The 18,441-nt window shown below is 51.6% G+C and overlaps 6 protein-coding genes across 6 annotated transcripts, besides 13 other annotated features; all 6 read right to left on the reverse strand.

Annotated features, from left to right (window-relative positions):
* Positions 1-3,576: a sequence feature (areas not merged during assembly with more than two copies in the genome that could not be assigned to a particular haplotype).
* Positions 1-3,577: a mobile genetic element.
* Positions 3,577-3,593: a sequence feature (haploid, non-Esmeraldo-like haplotype).
* Positions 3,594-5,778: a sequence feature (heterozygous, non-Esmeraldo-like haplotype).
* Positions 4,350-4,373: a microsatellite.
* On the reverse strand, positions 4,396-6,318 carry Tc00.1047053507623.20 (hypothetical protein, conserved; the record flags this gene model as incomplete). The annotated part of the gene is made up of 1 exon (XM_807909.1): positions 4,396-6,318. One exon carries the CDS (start codon positions 6,316-6,318, stop codon positions 4,396-4,398), a length of 1,923 nt encoding a protein of 640 aa, XP_813002.1.
* Positions 5,779-5,808: a sequence feature (areas merged during assembly that could not be assigned to a particular haplotype. This can correspond to areas where the two haplotypes were merged or to regions with more than two copies in the genome that were merged during assembly.).
* Positions 5,809-18,441: part of a sequence feature (heterozygous, non-Esmeraldo-like haplotype) that runs on past the window's edge.
* Tc00.1047053507623.30 (hypothetical protein, conserved) lies at positions 6,622-9,375 on the reverse strand (the record flags this gene model as incomplete). Its single annotated transcript, XM_807910.1, has 1 exon — positions 6,622-9,375. The coding sequence occupies one exon, from the start codon at positions 9,373-9,375 to the stop codon at positions 6,622-6,624; it is 2,754 nt and encodes a 917-aa protein (XP_813003.1).
* Positions 9,583-9,622: a microsatellite.
* Positions 9,793-9,822: a microsatellite.
* Positions 10,965-10,990: a microsatellite.
* On the reverse strand, positions 11,027-12,292 carry Tc00.1047053507623.40 (hypothetical protein, conserved; the record flags this gene model as incomplete). The annotated part of the gene is made up of 1 exon (XM_807911.1): positions 11,027-12,292. The coding sequence occupies one exon, from the start codon at positions 12,290-12,292 to the stop codon at positions 11,027-11,029; it is 1,266 nt and encodes a 421-aa protein (XP_813004.1).
* Positions 12,650-14,014, reverse strand: Tc00.1047053507623.50 (oxidoreductase, putative; the record flags this gene model as incomplete). Its single annotated transcript, XM_807912.1, has 1 exon — positions 12,650-14,014. The coding sequence occupies one exon, from the start codon at positions 14,012-14,014 to the stop codon at positions 12,650-12,652; it is 1,365 nt and encodes a 454-aa protein (XP_813005.1).
* Positions 14,561-16,831, reverse strand: Tc00.1047053507623.60 (hypothetical protein, conserved; the record flags this gene model as incomplete). The annotated part of the gene is made up of 1 exon (XM_807913.1): positions 14,561-16,831. One exon carries the CDS (start codon positions 16,829-16,831, stop codon positions 14,561-14,563), a length of 2,271 nt encoding a protein of 756 aa, XP_813006.1.
* Positions 14,697-14,733: a microsatellite.
* Positions 17,097-17,142: a microsatellite.
* Positions 17,178-17,201: a microsatellite.
* Tc00.1047053507623.80 (hypothetical protein, conserved) lies at positions 17,390-18,319 on the reverse strand (the record flags this gene model as incomplete). Its single annotated transcript, XM_807914.1, has 1 exon — positions 17,390-18,319. One exon carries the CDS (start codon positions 18,317-18,319, stop codon positions 17,390-17,392), a length of 930 nt encoding a protein of 309 aa, XP_813007.1.

Below are 18,441 nucleotides of genomic sequence, written 5' to 3' on the forward strand. Positions count from 1 at the left end.
CATTTGACTGTGTCGGATTGGTCAGCTTCTGTGTCGCCGCTTAGTGATCATTATATGCTGACATTCACGCTGCATCAGGCATTTAAGGATACCATACCTTCGGCACCTCCTTCGGCACCTAAGTTTTTCTACAGTTGGGGGAAGTGCAAGTGGGATTTATTCATCAAGGACTTCGACGCACAACTTCCGGCATACGACTATAAAAAGCAGTCCACCGGCATTAAGGCTTTCACGAGAGCGCTTATAACTTCGTATCGACGACATTGCCCCCGCGGCATGCACAAGGACGGTCCCAGGCTTTGGGACGACACTCTCATGGAGGCAGAGCGGATGGCTACCGACAGCAAGGCCCGCTATCTACAGTTACCGACGCCCGACCGTGAGGCAGAAATGCAACGGACAAGGAGTCAATTCTACCTCCTACTCCGAGAGCGCTGGCGCAACACGTATCTACGCCGCATCAGCAAGTTAAATCCAGGCGAGCCACTCGCATGGAAATACATTTCCGGACGAAAAAAGGCATCAATTCCATCCCCCACATCAATTTTATTAGAAGACGGTCAACACACTTATAAAACAGCAAGGAGAGCAGCGAATGCTCTCAATCGCATCTTTCTTCCATTTCACCCCTCTCACAAGGCAATTAGGTTTTCCAAAGGCATCAACAGACAGAGCGCATCTTTGAACATTAATGCTTCCTTTCTTTTTGGGCAGCAGAACAACAGCGAGTCTGCCGCTACATCTGGTTTAGTTGCTCGTCTTCACTCCCCTCTTGATGCGCCTTTTAATCGTACGGAACTGCTTGCTGCGCTACGTAATACGCCGTATGGCAAGGCCCCCGGACCGGATGAAGTCGACAGTGAGGCACTGCGACATATTTCGTCAAAGGGCCTTCGATTCCTTCTTCGTTGCATTAACCGCAGCTGGACGACCGGCACGATTCCGGTTGAGTGGAGACGCGCTACCATCGTCCCGCTCTTAAAACCCGGTAAGTCGCCGGAAGCGCTTGAGTCCTATCGACCCATCAGCCTTACCTCCATTGTGAGTAAGGTTGCTGAGAAAATGGTACTGAAGAGATTGCTTTGGGTGTGGACGCCACACCCCCACCAGTATGCATATCGTAGTATGCGTACCACGACGATGCAGCTGGCACACCTGATACACGAAGTGGAGCATAATAGAAATCATTATTTCCAAGTGAGCCTTCCCAAGAAGAGCGGTATTGGCATTCAACCCCACTACAGACCCCATCGGACCCTGCTGGTGTTGGTTGATTTCAGCAAGGCCTTTGACTCCATAGACCATCGAGTCCTCAGTCGCTTGCTGGCTAACATTCCGGGGGTGAATTGTAGAGGGTGGCTTAGAAACTTTCTATGTGGTCGCTACGCGAAGACACGAGTTGGCCACAGACACAGCGATCGGCGTCCCATGCTGCGAGGAGTTCCTCAGGGGTCCGTGCTGGGACCATATTTGTTCTCCCTTTACGTACACCCACTTCTCAATCTGTTGAACAGCTTTGCGGGTGCCACAGCAGACATGTATGCGGACAACCTCTCTATTATCGTTAAGGGGCAGTCTCGGGAAGACGCCATTCCCACTGCCAACATGGTTCTTGAAAAAATGCATGCGTGGAGTCAGGAAAGTAGCCTGGCCATTAACCCGTCAAAGTGTGAAGCTGCTTGGCTCACACTTTCCACGCACACGGAGTCAGATTATGATCGTGAAGGAAAGTGGCCCCTGGTAGTGGCTGGATGTCAAATCCCAGTTATGACCATGGGGGCATCGCGAACTACGAAGCTTCTCGGCATGGATCTCGATCCACGACTGACGCTAAATGTGGCGGCCACCAAGCAATGCGCTGCCACTTCGCAACGGATATCGCAGCTACGCTGCATAGCGCACAAAGAGGCGGGACCATCTCCACATGACCTACGCACGTTCGTCATTGGATACGGTGCTTCCAAATTACGCTATGGCAGTGAGCTCATATGGGCAGTAGCGACGAATTCAGCGAAGAATGAGATGCAGAAGACGTACGCAACCCTAGCACGCATTGTCAGCGGAGTTCCAAGCACTGCCGACCCGGAATCCGAACTACTAGAGGCTAATATGCCGCCGCTCCACGTCCTTTGCCTGCGCGCGCGGCTCTCAGTATTTGAGAACACACGCGCATGTCAGACGGACTGGATGCGGAGACCCCCGCCTGAGCCACCGCCTCGCGCTGGTTTCCGCATCTCGCCATTATCTCGGGACGAGCTATATGCCTTTGCAGACGCATACACAAAGGGCTATGGCATCACCGAGAGCTCACCACGCGAAGAGCGGTTCTTTCGCAGCTCCATTCCTCCCTGGTTTGCGGCCTCCGCTCACCGGGCCACCATCGGCGTGGAACTTCCGATAGACCTCTCAATAACTGACGAAGAAGAGCTGATAAGGTAAAGGCGCAGGGTCAGCGAAGAGGCTCTGGCGCTGCACAGCCATCGTTCGTGGATACTTGCGACCGATGGCGGTGTCGACGTCCCCAAGTCAGCAGGGGTTGGAATACTGCTTTCATCCCTCAACTCATCGGAGATAACAGAAAAGGCCAGCATAAACTGCGGTGCACGCCCATGCAGCTACAGGACGGAACCCCGTGCGCTGCTTCTAGCCCTGGAGAAGCTGATGATCCCTCGTATCCGCCACAGGCGTAAAACCCTGCTTGTGGTTACGGACACTCAGTCTCTTCTAGCGGCTCTAAACAAGGGCCCGCTCAGTCAGACAGATTGGACGGAGGATCGGATCTGGCAGCGTCTCTTGACATTGACGTGTGGTGGCTGGTCCGTGCACCTGCAGTTTTGTTACGGACATTGTGGAGCACATGCTAACGAGCTTGCAGATCAGTATGCGACGCAGACTATGGAAAGTGGACAACACACGGAAAATGAAATTTCACCTTTATGGCATACGGATCTGCTGACATGTTTTACTACCCAGCTCACCAACAAGTGGCGTAGTACCATTCGTCAAGACACTCACCGCTACTTGCTTTGCGGCACAAGGCCATCAGATCTCAGCGGTAAGGACCTGATCACTCAGGAAGTTCTCCACCGTCAGGAACTGGTTCACCTCGCAAGGGCAAGGTGCGGGGAATCTGAGCTCTGGGGCCGACTATACTGGGCCGTGAGAGATTGCACAAACCAATGCCGTTTCTGCAACATCTCACCGGAACAGTCTGCATATATGCGCTCTAACAACGATCCAACCGCACCGGGGACGGACACTGTTCCCCCGTCGGCGAGGGGACGAAGACGTCTCTCCAGTAAGAAGACGGACCGTCACACGCCTTCGGAAGGAGAAATGTCCGCACTGTGATTCTACATTGACGGGATTCTCGAATCTCTTCAGTCACTGTCGGTCATTTCATCCGGAACATCCTCCACCGCTTCCCTAGCTCAAATGCGATTTCTGTGACATGGTTTTCCCCACACGGAGAAGCACCGCACAGCACAGAAATCGCTGCGCACACAGCCCAGACGCCACACGGCATCGAAGCAGCAGCGCCAGGAGGCGTCCCCCGCTGCTGCAGGATCGGCCTGCGGGAAAGCCCGCGCATTCCTTAGCCGCCACGCCGGCAAGCAACCGCGCGGCGCATTCGCAATACCATTCGTGTCGCGTCTTCAAACGCGCCTTTGCGAGACGGGTTGGGCTTATTTTGGCGATGGGGATTTACAATGTAATCCGATCCGGGGCCAACACAATGTTAAGCAACACATTAAACTTCATATTTCTAAAGGGCGGCGTTGGTGAATTTCATTTTGGTGGTCGGAAAATTTGTGCGGGAAAGTGCCCATGACCGTTGCGAGAAAACGGTGTTTTTTTTGTTGTGCTTTTGGACCTTTTATTGTTTTAAGTACTGGAAATTTGCCTGGGACCTCATTTTCTTCATGACCGCATGGGGCCGCGACGGCGTCCCATGGGTTTGCGAATAGGCAAATCGTCCAACTGAAGCTGTAAAATTCCAAGTTTTGCTTTGCACAGATTGCGGGCAAAAGCTCCAAAAAGGCTCGCGTTTTTGCTTACAATTGTTATAGCATTTTATGGCAAGAAAAAAGTGTTCGCCCCGTCGTCTGCCTTTTTGGTGCGGCGAGCCGTGGGTTTCCTTGGACGTGCGTCTTCCCCTCCCTTCCTTTGGGACCGCCTAAAAGTACGCGGCGCCGGTGTCGCTCGCCATGGTTTTCGTAGACGCCTTCCTTTGAAGAGGGAAAGTGGGAAAGGGAGGCGACAGTAATAGTGGCAATAAGAAAAACAACGACGCACCCATCTGTGAGTTTACACTTTTTTCTCTCTCGCCTGAGGGTGGGAATTCGCAGTCTCTCTCTTTCTCTCTCTCTCTCATTGCGGTTGCGTCCGTCCCTTTTAAATTCGACCTGTTGTTTTCGCCGTTTTTGAAGCGGAGGGCGAAAAACGTTCTTGTCGGGACGCTGCCGCTGCTGACGGTGGTGCTGGCGGTGCGTCGGCGTCACGTGGGGAGGAAGCGGGTGCGTCGTGTTGAGTTTCAGCGCCTTGTAAAAATGTATTTCGCTTCGCTTCGGAATGGGCTAACATTTCACGGTACCTTTTTAACGAATTCCGCAACATGCTTTGCTCCGCGTTCGTTAACTGAATTGGATGGTCCTCATTTTTTTCATTCAAAAGCCGACTGGCTTCCGCCATTGCGAGGTGAATCGCCCGCGCCTGCCGCTCCGAATTTGCATGCGATCGGGTCGAGGTCAAGAAGAAAAAACAACGCACAAGCGTCGAGGCGCCAATTTTACCGCCGTCACGCATCATGGGCGCTGCCTCCACCACACTGTGAATTATTTCCTCCATCCGCTGACCTGTTTGCACCTTGTGCTGCGCGAGAAGGGTGCATACCATGGCGACCGCCAAACGAAACGACGCAAACTCCGGTGAGGCGGACGAGGGAAGACGCCGCGATTTTTCCAGCGAACCCTGCAACGAGCACAAACACATTACCACCACCGCGCGTAAACTCAAAGGGGCGCCCTCCAACAATGCGCACACACGGCACAGCAAATCCCACGTCGCAGCAGATGTTAAAACAAAAGCAAAGCGACTAATGGAACGAACCGCCTCTACAAAGAGCAAAGAGGCTCCTTCCACATGAAGACTCGCTTCGCCGATGCAAATGACATGCCTCATACTCGTAGCGTCAGCGACAACGACTCTCTTGAGAACATTCTGAACGGGAACGGTAAACCGAAGAATCGCCTCAGTCCCACAAGCAAATGAAACAGAGGAAAAAACTCCAGCAACCTGTGCTAGTGTCATGGCTTCCACATCAGTTACCAAACGACTATTGGAAAGCACTTGAGTCGTCACTAATCGACTAAGTTGCTTGTAGACAGGTACAGCATCCGCTGGTTCAGCAGGTGCAGTCGCTGCAGTTCGCTTCCAAAAACGCACGCGTCCCAAAGAGTTAGTTTTCAAGGAGCTTCGAACATGCTCATAGTGACGTAGCTGCTTCACGACCCTACACATGCCTTGCAACTCTGCGGGGCTCCAAGTGAGAGGGATACCGGCCTCCAACGTGTCCGCCAAAATGTCAGTAGCATCATGAACAAGTTGTAGACATCGTTCCTTTAGCAGTACGGGATCGGCTCTCAATATGCCTGGCATTGGCGCTTCCGTCGAGACTTCTACCGCAATCACAGAAGAGAAAAACTGTAAAAGTAAACAACAGAGGGAATTGGATTTGGTAAAGAGTGACCACCTTTGTTCTACCATCGCCACCAGGTTTGCCAGATCATCCCATGTCATCAAGTCATTTCCCTCAAGCCCATCACAGCAAGCTTCCATCACACGAGAAAGGGCTTCGATTTGCTGAGATGCGGCATCTTTGCCCCAAACACCGTTTAGAGCTTCCGTGAAGCGTCGTAACGTTGTATTGGTGAGCCGAAAAGAAAATTTATGCCGCACGGCGTTGGCGAGAATCAAACTAAGATCATCAACATTCAACTGTAACCGCGTCCGTGGCTGCTGAACGTCTTGAAGGAGTCGTTCACTCAAGAGCTCCCGAAGCTGCAGGGATGATACTACCACGGTCTCTGCATTTTGCGATGACGTTGACGCGAGCTGTTCCCCACTCACTTGTGGAAGCTCGGCAAACCCTTGACCCTTGCCGCGGGCTAAGTGGGAACGGGCACCAATGAAGTGGGCTTCAAGGGATCGTGCGGGATTACCTTGAGAGCTGGAGTGAATGCGTCGGATGAGCACATCAAACGGCAAGGAAGCAATATGTTGCTGCAGTGCAAGCAAAGAAGGAGGGATCACCTTCATGAATGCTTCAACCGCGTGCTCTGGCCACCAAGACCCTCATGTATGGTCTGCCCCTAACCCCCTTTTTCACCCCAAAAACTCCTCTCTTTCTCCTTTTCGCAGGCAGACGCAGAAGGACACACGTAGCATGAATTGTGAAAAGAAAAGAAAAAAAAAAAACAACACTCCAGAGAAATCAAAAAATCCGAGAATTTTTTTTTCTTTTTGTGGAACAACTCGGCCGTATCAAAAGATGGGGGGAAAAGGCGACAAGTTCTCCCCTCGCCTAACTTTAATTCATTTTATTTTCTTTTCCTTTCATTCTCACCTCTGTCCGGGTGAGGACTGCGTGACATCTTCCTCCCCCTCCTCTCCTTCTTCTTCTTCGGCCGCCCTTATATCACCTGTGTCATCCGTCACGGAGACAACTGCCCCGGAGAATCCACGCGATGGATCTCCGTATTCCCCGCCCTCCTCTTCCACCTGCTCTTCTTCCCCAACCTTTTCGGCGACCTCCTGTGATGACATTGCGAGGAACTGATTGATCGCATCCAATACCTGGTGGTGAGAGGCATGTGACTCTTCAGCCGCCTTCACGCCTGTGTCGACGGTTGTTGTTGTTGCGGAATTAGTAGTATTAGTATTGGCAGGAGCTGCCATAGATTGCTCTATTCTTGCCAAGAGATCCTTCTCGGTTCCTAGTTGCGCCTGCAGGTGCTGACGTTCCTCCAACAGCGTTGCCGTATGCTTCTTCCACATCACATCTGCACTCTGCAGCGCTGCGGTGATGCGTTGTGCCAGGCCTTCGCCCAATTCTTGACATGCATGTGTAAACATTTCTTGCGTCTCCTTCAGTCGTTGCTCCTGCTTCTTGAGAGTTTCCATCAAGTGACGAATGTGCACCGTTTCATCCAGCGTGTGGCCGCGTTGCTGCTGCTCCACCGCCTGAAGGATATAACCGCACATGCGTTTCACCGCCTCAACCACTTCTTGAACTTCACCCTCACGCGTGTTCCACGCATTGGCGCTGCGTCGTGTGAGCTGTACAATCTCTGCACGCAACTCCGTCAACATGTTATTGAGAGAAGCAGCAAAACTCATTTCTGCGCGGAGGAGTTCCAACAATCCAGCCAAAGCCGTCGACAGTTTTTCCGAAAATAGGACAGAGACATTGTAGGATGCACGCAACTGTTGATTCTCCAATCGCAATGAATCCGTGGACTTCATTAACGCTGCATTGCTGTTTAGTGTTTCTGTCATAGCAGTCTCGCGTGCGGTAAGCGTGGAACGCATTTCTGCCTGCAGTTCCTCAAACTGTTTCTTTGCATCATCGCGTTCTTTGATGACTTTTGAGAGCTTTTCTTGGTACGTCTCAAGTTGCTGCTCATACTCTGTGATGCGCTGCTCCATGCCGAGAAACGTCTCTTTTCGCCGCATACCACCTTCCGTGTGGACACTGGTTTCTTCTGCCAAACCAGTTAGCAAATCAAAAGCCTGCATTTCCGCCCTCTTAACCCTCTGCAAGACGGAGCCATTGTCAGCAACGCTATTACAGGTCCGAGTAACCTCGTTCTCCAACAAGGCCTCACGTGTAATGAGGGCGGTGATGCGTTCCTCGTGCAGCGTAATGTAGCGATGAATTTTCTCCCGTTGCTTGGTGAGTTGCGCCACCTCATTCTTAAGCTCCTGCAATTGCCGCATTGCCTGCTGGATGGCCTGCGGGTCGGCCACAACGCTTAAACTTGCCGCAGCAGCCTTCACGGCGGCGTCTCGTATCGCGGCGCTGCACTGCTGCAGTTCCTCTTCCTGCATGTGGTGTGAGATGGCAGAAGCAAGACTGCTGCGCAGGTAGTCACGTTCCACCTCAAGCCCCACGCATTGTGCCCGCAGCGATTGATTTTCCTCCCGCACGCGGCCAATTTCCTCGGCGAGAGTGACTAACTTATTCGTCACGGTGGATCGTGTGCGCTCCATCCGTGTCAACTTTTCTTGTGTGGTCCGCAGTATCCGCTCCTTCTCTCGCAGCTCTTCGACCTCTTCTCGCAACTGCCGCAACTCATCACTTCCCTCCTGCCAAAATGTGATGAGTTCACGGCGGACAGAGTCGGGATTATCGAGTATTTCCTTCTCGACACGACGTCGCTTGGAAGCCAGCGCCTCGTCAGACGACGTGTGTTTCGTCTGTAGAGACTGAATGGTGTTCTCCAGCCGCCCAATGGTCTCCTTGTGCGTCTCCGCCGTTGTCTGTGCCTCCGCCTCACGTGCTTCCAGCGCCGCCACACGCGTCAGGAGGTTTTGTATCGTGGATTGACCCAATGCCACCTTCTCTTCCAGCTGCGCCTCACGTAATGCATGCCACACCCCTCCTCGCTTCTGTGACTCCTCCATCTGCAGGCGGAACAGCTCACGCTCTGTTTCCACCTGATACACTCTCGTCCGCATCTCCCCCAGGTGCTCAAGCAGACGTGGAAGCTTCAGAGTGTCATGAAGACCTTCCCTGACATTCTTGTTGGCTTCTTCTGTTGACGCTTTACTCCTCTGCCGGAGCTCCTCTAATTGCTGTCGAAGAAGCGCGTCGGATGCACGTAAGTATCGCAACTCCGCCAACAACGAGGGCGGTTGCTCGCCAGTTTCTGTAGCTTCGGCACTTGCCGCCGCCAGTTCTTCTTCCAGCTGCAGCACACGCTGGCGTAACGTGTCTCGTTCACACGTCAGCACCTCCAACTTACCGTTAAGCCCCGCCACACATTGTGTCTGCATCTCGCTCAGCTTCTGCACCATTTCCTCGTTCTGCGCGCCCAACACGCGTAATGTTTCCACAAGCGCTGAAACTCGTTGTGTCTCACCCTCACTTTCTTCTTTCCCCTCTTCTTCTGCCTTACCTCCCAACACAACTGCGTTTGACATGACATTTTCCAATGTGCGCCTCGCATCGTCGAAGAATCGCTGCACTTGCCCCTGCAAGACAGACTGCAGTACTCGCTCATTGTCTGGGATGCCAATTTTCATCTTGAGCCGGGCATTCTCCGCGAGCAGCTGCGGAATGAGCAGGGCTGCACTGTCCGCAACACCTGCCATTGCGTATCTATCTACTCTTTCGACCAAAATCCAGGAAACAAAAAAATGAAAAAGAGAGAAAGAGAGAGAGGGGAGGCTCAATACAGTGAGCAAAGTGAAGGAAATTACACGGCGTGTTCATTCCGCGCGGAAAATCCATAGGAACACAAACACAAATAGTCGTTTATTATTTCACAAATAAATTCCCACCGCCCCAGCAGCGGAGCCAAAAAAAAAAAAAAAAAGAAAAAAAAGAGCAACAAAAAAAGGAGAAACAATTCGGTCATTCACAAAACAACAAAAACAACAACACGATAAGAAAGCCCGAATGTCCCGAACTAAAAAAGTTTGTCTTGCCGCCCCCCAGAGAAAAAAACCCCGACGGGGTTATGGCGAGATTGAAGAAAAGAGACCAATCTGCAAATAAAGGCAGCCAAAAAAACATAAAAAAAACAAAACAAAACAAAAAGGAATAAAAATGATTTTATGCCATGAACTGTGTGCTTTCCGCTCAATGCTGCGTGGACTATTCATGGCGGCGGAGCTCACTCAAACGTCCCGTTATGGCGCACGGATTCTCCTGTCGGTCGGAAAGAAAAATCACCCCACCAGCACTATGATTTTGTTGGAAGGGCGCCTGTGAACACTGTGCCTGGGGTTTCTCCCGCATCATCAACCGTTGCTGAGCTCGGTCACGCATTCTGGCGCAAATTCCCTTATAAATCTGTTATTCGATGAAAAATGTTCCATGGGACGGGCAACGGAGGCCATTCCCTCAGCGGATCACGCAGAAGGATGAGAATGGTATCAATATGGCTCCGCCAAGAAGGATAAATGATAGTTACCGCGAGTGCAGCCGTCCTTGGCGCGGTGTTTCAGTGCGTCTGTTGACGTGGCTGCAGGCATGATTTAATTATGGCTCGCTTTCTCCACTTCTCGCATCACCTCCTTCATCGGCCAAACCCACACGGAGGAAGCCGCAGTGAACTGGAGACTGCACTTGTTTTCCTCCGTGCGTTTCAGCAGGGCTGCAACAGAAAGACTTACGCGGTATCTGTAACATTTTCCCCGAAATGACGCCATACTCGCGGGTTAAAGGGCAAATTGGGAGCGAGTCGAGGCGACACTCCATGAAATGGATTGATAAATTCACCAGCAAAGAAGGTTTCATTGAGGGTGATGTTCAGTCTGACGGGGAGTGTGCGATCAACATCTCCATTTGCTGGCATGATGATGATGATGATGTGCGGCGTTGTGAAGGGCGGCAGAGAAATCCCCGATTTGCCTTTTGCAGTTATTTGAATGCAATGAGGGACGATTAACGCAAAAAACAACAACAAAGAACGCCAGCGGCGTCGAGAACTTCGAAGGATGCGTCTGCACGGTGTGTGTCGCCATTCGCTTTAACGGGAAGGGATAATCCGCATCACCAAACTTTTGACGGTGATAAATAAGAGAGAAAGAGCCAGAACAACACTGTGGAATATTCAGTTGTGAGTCCATTGCATGAATGCGCTCTGCTGAGGGATGAAGAAAAAAGAAAAAAAAGCGCACAGAAATCCACCGTTCACCATGCTCCACGCTTCGCGCCATTTTTCTTCACCCACAGGAAAAAAAATAAAACAAAACAAAACAATGAATGCCACTTCATTTCCCTCTCGCGAAGTGGTGTTCATTCCATTCCTTCCGCATCGGATGTCATAAGACCGCCGGGGCGATGCATGGGCGGCGCGTATCGCGGCGGACGCTGGTAGACGGGTTCGGGCAATTCACCTGATCGCAGCTGCGCCTCCAGTGGCGCCCCGTTATCGCCATGGCGGCGGTGACCGTTTTGGAAGAGACGGGTGTTCTTCGCTATACCGCGGGAGTGATAAGTGAACGACGCCGCACGGTGACCATCGCTGTCCGCATAACCGCCAGCACTCATGGTCCCGCGAGCAAAGCGGGCGATAAGGCACACACTGCGCATGGTAATTCCGAGTTTTCGAGGTTCTGTCCACTCCACCGGAAACGGGTTCAAGCCGGCCTCGCCTATGCGCTCCATAGAATGCGGGTAGTCCTGATCCACCAGCACATCATACACCGCGTTCACACCACAGAGATGGGAAAGGAAACTACATCCAGGCTCCACACGTAATATCTGCCACGGGATTTTTGGAATGCTACTTGCGGCCGCCTCCGCCGCATGACGGCCATGAACCGTGTCCTGTACGATAAGTGTACGTTTGCCAGCAAAAGCCAATAAATCTGCAAGTGGTGGAGCATCCGGTGAAACTTCAATGGGCACCACGTTTAGTGCACGTTGCTGCAGAGCGGCCGCCTCATCTGCAGTACCACTCCCTGTGAGAGCCATCATTGAAAGTTTGTTTGTCCGTGCAGTGCCATATGCCATGAGAATGCCATGAGATGTTGACACAAAGTCTCCACCACTCGCAGCCCCACCCTTCACGTCCTGCAGAATGTGGTTAAAATCACCCGAGGCTCCACAGGCTCGTAAATACCGAAGCGTCTCGCTGATTTCTGAACTGCGGTGCTCCCTGCCGTACTTGGGCATCGGCAAAACAATATCGTAGTGTTGAAAAATAAGATCTGCAGTGAAGAGGCATTCATAATACGGACAGGTTCGCATCTCATGAATTTGTTCCACAAGCTGAGTCTGCTTCAGCGCATAAAAAAGTTCCTTGAACTGGCGAATAAACAACTCTGTGTCAACCTCTTCTCCACTTGAATTGTGCGTTGGGACCGTCTGTACGGGAGGAGCCCGGTAAAGTGCATTCACGTACCGCCGTGTGGAGGTAAAGATCGGCACGGCATCTCCGTGTATTGTCCGCTGCCGCCTCGAGACAAGGCGGATTGTTGCAGCCCCTGCCGCCAGCAAAGAACACATTCCTGAGAAATGCAAGAGAAAAGGGGAAAGAGAGCAACGGGTCACATGCATTCATAAATCGGCTTGTGTGTGTGTGTGTGTATGCGGAGGGAAGGGTGGTAGAGAGCATGACGTTGGGTCAAATAACCCCGCCATGCAAATTAATTGTTAGGAGGCCAAAGAAATTCTGGAATACGCCAAAAAAAGGGAAAATCACCTGCTTTTTTCTTGTGTTTGCACGACCCTCCATTTGCTAACATCTACCATTGCAATAATCTCTATCCACACGTTTTTTTACATTCTCTTTTTCAGCAACGAGAGCAGAGGAGGTAGAGAGAGAAATGGACGGAGTAAAAATGATGATATGAATAGAAATAAAAACTACAAACGACACCAACACACTCCGGGGAAATATACGTGGCTAAAAACTCACTGCGCTGGCGGGGGAGCGGCGGTCTGAATTGACACCGCCGGTGCCGCCTGCCCTGACTGCACCTTTGCGTGTTTCCGGCGGCGGGTGCCCATCATATCATCGCCATGTGGCATGTCGTCGGGGTGGAAAATTGTCAGCACAATTTTCCCACGCGTGTGTCCCGCGGAAATGATGTCCAATGCGGTGTCGGCACGCTCCACGGGCACAGTCTCCAGCTGCAGTTTAAAGGCACCTAGCTGGTAGAGTTTCATGCACGTTTCCACCACGTGTCGGAGGTTGCCGCGTGTGAGGGGGTCGGCGTGCAGCCCAGTAAGACAGACGTAACCTATCGACAGCTGCCGGCGGAAGAACACCTCACTGGATATTGGCATATGCTCAGGAAGAACGCAGATAGAGCCACCAAACCGCAGGGCGTCTGCGTGATGCACCGCCAGCGCGGCATCGGCAACCTCCAGCACGTAGTCAACGCCAAATCCCCTCGTGTGGGCAAGGCACTCACCTACGACATCTGAGGCAGTATAATCAAAGACATAGTCTGCTCCCAGCGACTTCACATAGGCGACGTTAACGGTAGAGCAGGACGCTAACACGTACATTCCAGCGTACTTGGCCAGTTGCACCGCCGCAGAGCCAATTCCACCTGACGCACCGCTAATGAATATACTACGCCCAGACGAGACACGCAGCTTGTCAAACAGTGCGACATACGCCGTCCCCACAGCACACGGCATCACAGCGGCCTCCAAAAAGCCAATCACATCATCAGTTGTAGGCGATGGGATCTTTCCAACCGCATCGGCCATCGCCAATGCATATTGGCAGAATGTCCCACCGTTTGCCATTGTAATGTCCGCAAGGAAGGCGACGCGATCACCCACCTGTAGACCGTACCGCTCGCGTTGCTCCATGTCATCATTGTCCCAGCCAACACTCTCGACGACACCAGCACCTTCTGTGCCCATCACATAGGGGAAAGGAAACTCGGGTGGCTCATGTCGCGTGAATGTAGAGACAATCTCACTAACACCGGCACCAATGTTGCTGTTGCTGTTTTTACCAACCTTTCCAAAATTTTCATTACACCAGGAGAAGAAGCCATTGTTGCGACCAAACCTGGGACGCTTTACATCGACGGGGTTTACAGAGGCAGCGTATATCTTCACACGCACCTGTCCCGGGCCTGGCGGCGGCACCATCACATTATCCACGTATACCATTGCCGATGCCGACCACGAGCGAATGGGCTTCTCTATCGTCCACCCCTCACAGCGTATTGTGTGCCCTTCGGGTGCCGTGCCGTTATTGTTATACTTCTCCTCCATGCCCTGTTTCTCCTGAGCCTGTGAATGCACTGCACCCATACTATTTTTCCGTTTGCGCTTGAATCTTTGTATAAAGGGAACAAAAAATCAAAACAAAACAAAACCCCGCACAATTTTTTTTTTTTTTTTTGTTTAAATGATGAGAGACGACAAGCAAAAATAAAAAAAAGAAGAGTGGGCGCCAAGGCCACACAAACAAGAAAAAAAAAACCCAAAAGAAGGGAAATATATAAAAGGGGTGGGTGGAAAAGAAAAAAACAGGTCCATTCCATCGTGCAAGAATAAAAAATGCTCATGCGTCCAAGCGTGATGGATACACATATATTCCTCCCTGATAAGTGGGCAAAGAAAAGATGTGTGGAAATACGAATTAAGCACCTCCCCCAATTAAATGAAGCCGTATGCATTTGTGTGTAAATGTAATGGAACTACACAATAATAAACAAGGAAGCAGAATCTCATTGTTCTTTTAATTCCCACTCATTCACTTCACTTTAGAGAAACTGAATGCGTGCGTCCGTATGGAAATCGGCACATTAATGAGAGCCAGCCAAACACAGAGACAAGACGCAAACCCAGGCGGTTTCATTCATTTTTACCCTCAATCGCTTCACACGCCGCACGTGGCCGCTTAATTGCAATTTCCAACAGAGGCACGTCTTCGTCATCCTCGTAATCATCCGCCTCTTCCTCCTCATCGCGGCCTCGCTCCTGATCGAAGTTATTACTATTATTATTATTAATATTATTATTATCATCCTTGTTGCTCGCGCTTTGGGTGAGGTTATTCGTGCTGCCTTTTCTATTCACATTGCTTCCACCTGCCATCTGCCGCAGTCGCTTTTTGAAGAGCCGCTCGTCCGTCGGGGACCATGGCTCAGGGCGCCGCACCATCATTTTGTGTTTTAGTTCATAATGTCGTCGAATGGTGCGAAGAATCTCCGCCCGCGCAACTCCCGCGCACAACTGCTGCCCCTGCAACGCCTCAACAATGGCCTTGGGAAATATTTTCCCGTTGGCTGCAATGATGGCGTGCATGGCATCAATTTCATCGGGAAGCATATCACGACGGTTACGGAGTGCCGCCGCAACCAGCCGCTGCTGTAGCACCCTCTCGTCCAACGACTCCGCCGTTGCATTTTCTGTTTGTACCGTGCCACCGCCTCCATACCCGCTCCTGTTGGCGTCGGAAAGGGAGATCAATGCCGCGGCGGAGCCCAGTCCCCGCATCTCTTGTTCCATCATTGCCGTGAATGAGGCGCCATCAAGCGTGCAGGCCAGTCGCTCCATTCTATCACACTCACGGAGCGGGTGCTCAAGTCTGGGGATGCCCACAAATGGTCCACTGAAGACCGGCACCAGCTTGTCCTTGTGACGCAGCCGATTTAACCGCCGTTGGCGTTCCTCCACCATCTTCCGCTGTAGCTCCGCGTCCGAATCGTCATCCTCGTCGTCGTTATCGTTGATAAAGTCGTTATCGGTGTCGCTGGCCGAGGAATAATCACTGTCCTCCTCATCCTCGGTGTCGCTGCTTGACGCACCCAGATCCTCATCATTTTCCACAACGTCCCAGTCGTCACCAGAGTCATACTCGTAGTCAAGATTTGACATTTGCGGCATCTCTTTCCCAGTGTCAAACCGTGCGAGCTGCAGCAACTCCTCCATGTTGAGAGAGTCCTGGCTGTTGTATGTACCAAAGTACGGTGGACGTGACTGACATGGATCATAGCCAATCGCGTAAAACCCACAAAAGATCACCTCGTCTCTGAAGCCGGCGCGCGGGGCAGCAATACTCACATGATAAGCACAAGGGCATTGCAAGGGCGGTTCTTGTTGGGTTCCTTTATCGATAAAATTTGTGGTGTCATCTATCATCGCCGTAAAAGACACATAACGTCGGGCTGCACCCTCGAACTGCCGCTGCCGCTGCGCATCCTGCGCCTTCTCGTTGTCACCACAACTCGTCACAGGCAAGTGCATTAGCGATGATTCTTCATCCACGGCAATGACCTGTTGTCCACCCATCGGCATCTCCTCACGCGGCACACAAGAGGGCACGGATGGTTCTTTTTGCGATGCTGGCGCATCCTTGTCATGGCACCAAAACCGTAACGCAGAGGGCACCAAACGTCTGTCCTGCACGAAGGGAGTAAACAGCTTCTTCTTGTCACCCACCGTCACTGTCGTCCTCTTGATGGTGCTGACAAAACCAAAACTAGCGAGGCCACGCGCGGCGATGGCCGTTTTTTGTTGCTGCTGCTGTGATGACGGGGAGCCCGCCGCTTTGGCCGACGATGTGCCCTTGCGAGAGGGGGTGCCACTGTCATCCGTTTTTTGACTTTTCCTCTCGTGATCCTCCAATGCGGTGATGTTGCCGCTTTCCTTGCCTTCCGCAGTGACGTTTTGTGCCTTGTTCTTCTTCTTCGGCGCCGCGGTGGGGCTCTTCTTCCCCGCCTCGCGTTGCCTCTTCTGCGCGAGAGCAACGAGGGAAATGTCATCATCATCATCATCGTCATTGCTGCCATCCCCGCTCGCAGCGGCGACCGCAGAACCGCCACGGATCGTCTGCTCCAGCGCGAGGGCAATGACGGAGCTTACCGCATCCAACCCGCCCGCCGGGGCGTTCAAGCCATCGCGCTCGGCTTTCACGGGCGATGGGTGACCCACTTCTCTACCAACACCACCGGCATCGTCGGTCTTGGCGTCACTATTGGGCGAAGACAAAAACGGCGCCTCTTCCCCCTTCACTGTCTGCCGGTTCGCTTCTGCAGCCGCCGTGTAACGCTGCAGCAGCTGCACGGCCTGTTCTATTTGTCCTGGCGCCATGCCGCTCAGGAGGCTCGCCAACCGATCCATCGTCGGACCCCTCGTAACACTGCAATAATGAGGCGGAATGCAAAAAACCAAATAAATTGCCACTCGTTCCTCGCACACACACACCTCTCTCTCTCTCTCTCTCCTTCTTTGGATGGATATGGATGTGTACAACGCCTTAATAGTTCCCAACCCTCGTCTTGTGTCCCTCCTTCACTCCTATGAAATTACTTCATGGCACCGCAATTAAGGAACAACAAAACAAAAGAAAGAAGGCAAGGGCGAGTGCGTGGAAGAACAGAATGGAAAAACAAAACAAAATCCGCAGTAAAACAAAACAAAACAAACCAAAAAACAAAATGGATACAAGAAAGCCTCCATAACCGTAAATAACAATAATAATAATAATAATGCTAACAAGTTTTATACGCAAAAATGCACTTATTTTACATGAATTCACATACATACATACACACAAAGAAAGAATGGTGGTGGTTGTGGAAAAAGCGTAAAATCAAACACGCCCCAAAAGCACCCCCCCCCCCAAAAAAAAAAAAAAAATCTCTGCCGTATTGATCGTCGTGCGTTTCATTACCAAATTCATAAAGCAATCAACGCAAAGGCATCCTCGCTTATCGTACCACGCCCCGTGTCGCCAACAAACAAGAGTAAATCCTCCAGTTCATCCGATTCAAAAGGTGGCTCACCGCTTTTTTCAGATTCTTCGACTGTCTCCAGCACACGTGTCAGGTCACTGCTGTAGATGAAGCGAACACCATCCCCAGTTTTCTGTCGATATGAGGTTGACCAAAGCACATCAAAGATATTGTCTACAACCTCCGGGTTAACGTACTCCAGAACGGTGACAACGCGTTCAAACTTTGACGCGCTTTCCCCGCCCTGAACGTTCGCTGGGTCAAAAACAAGCAGTCCCGTGTGCATTATATCTAGCAATACAGCCTCCAGTTTCTCACGATCCGCTATCAACTCCTTCCCCTCCACCGCAGCCCACTCCACCGTTTCAGAGAAAGGGTTCTCCATCATATCTTCTAGTGTCAGTTTTCCTTGTACATCATTGTCGTATTCATCCTCGACCTCTTTCGCATTGTCTTGCGGGAATTTCGCAAAAACTCCTTCCCATTTTGGTTGGGGCCGCTGCTGCTTTTGCAGTTCTTCATGATTCAAGACCATCCACCCAATCTGACGCAATTGCTTGTCTGTGGGAATGAGCCCAAGTGAGCGCACAATATCTGGCAGCACCTTCATCGGCACACCTGTTGCAATCTCCTTATTCACCTGCTCCTCGCGTGACATAAGTGACTCTATCTCCAGAGGCGGCTGTGCCAACGTAAAGGCCTTGATCGATGTGAGTATACGCCGAAGGCAACTGTTGGTGATTTCCGCACGAGATTCTTTGGAAAGATAATGCATTTTGTCCAATGCATTACGGTACCTTTCATCAGGATCTAAAATCTTCTCCAACTTTTTTTTCTTGCCACGTGAAACAGTCTTCTTCCCTTTTGGCGGCATGTGGAACGGTGCGTAACCACTCCTTTTGTTTTTGTTCGCTTTTTATTTCAAATAATCCGCCTTTCCCCACCTTCTGCGTGCAGGCGGATGGTGCGCAATGGCAGTCGACGATACTGGCGGTT

Source organism: Trypanosoma cruzi, genomic scaffold, assembly GCF_000209065.1.
Source record: "Trypanosoma cruzi strain CL Brener 1047053516273 genomic scaffold, whole genome shotgun sequence".
Classification (NCBI taxonomy): Eukaryota; Euglenozoa; class Kinetoplastea; order Trypanosomatida; family Trypanosomatidae; genus Trypanosoma; species Trypanosoma cruzi.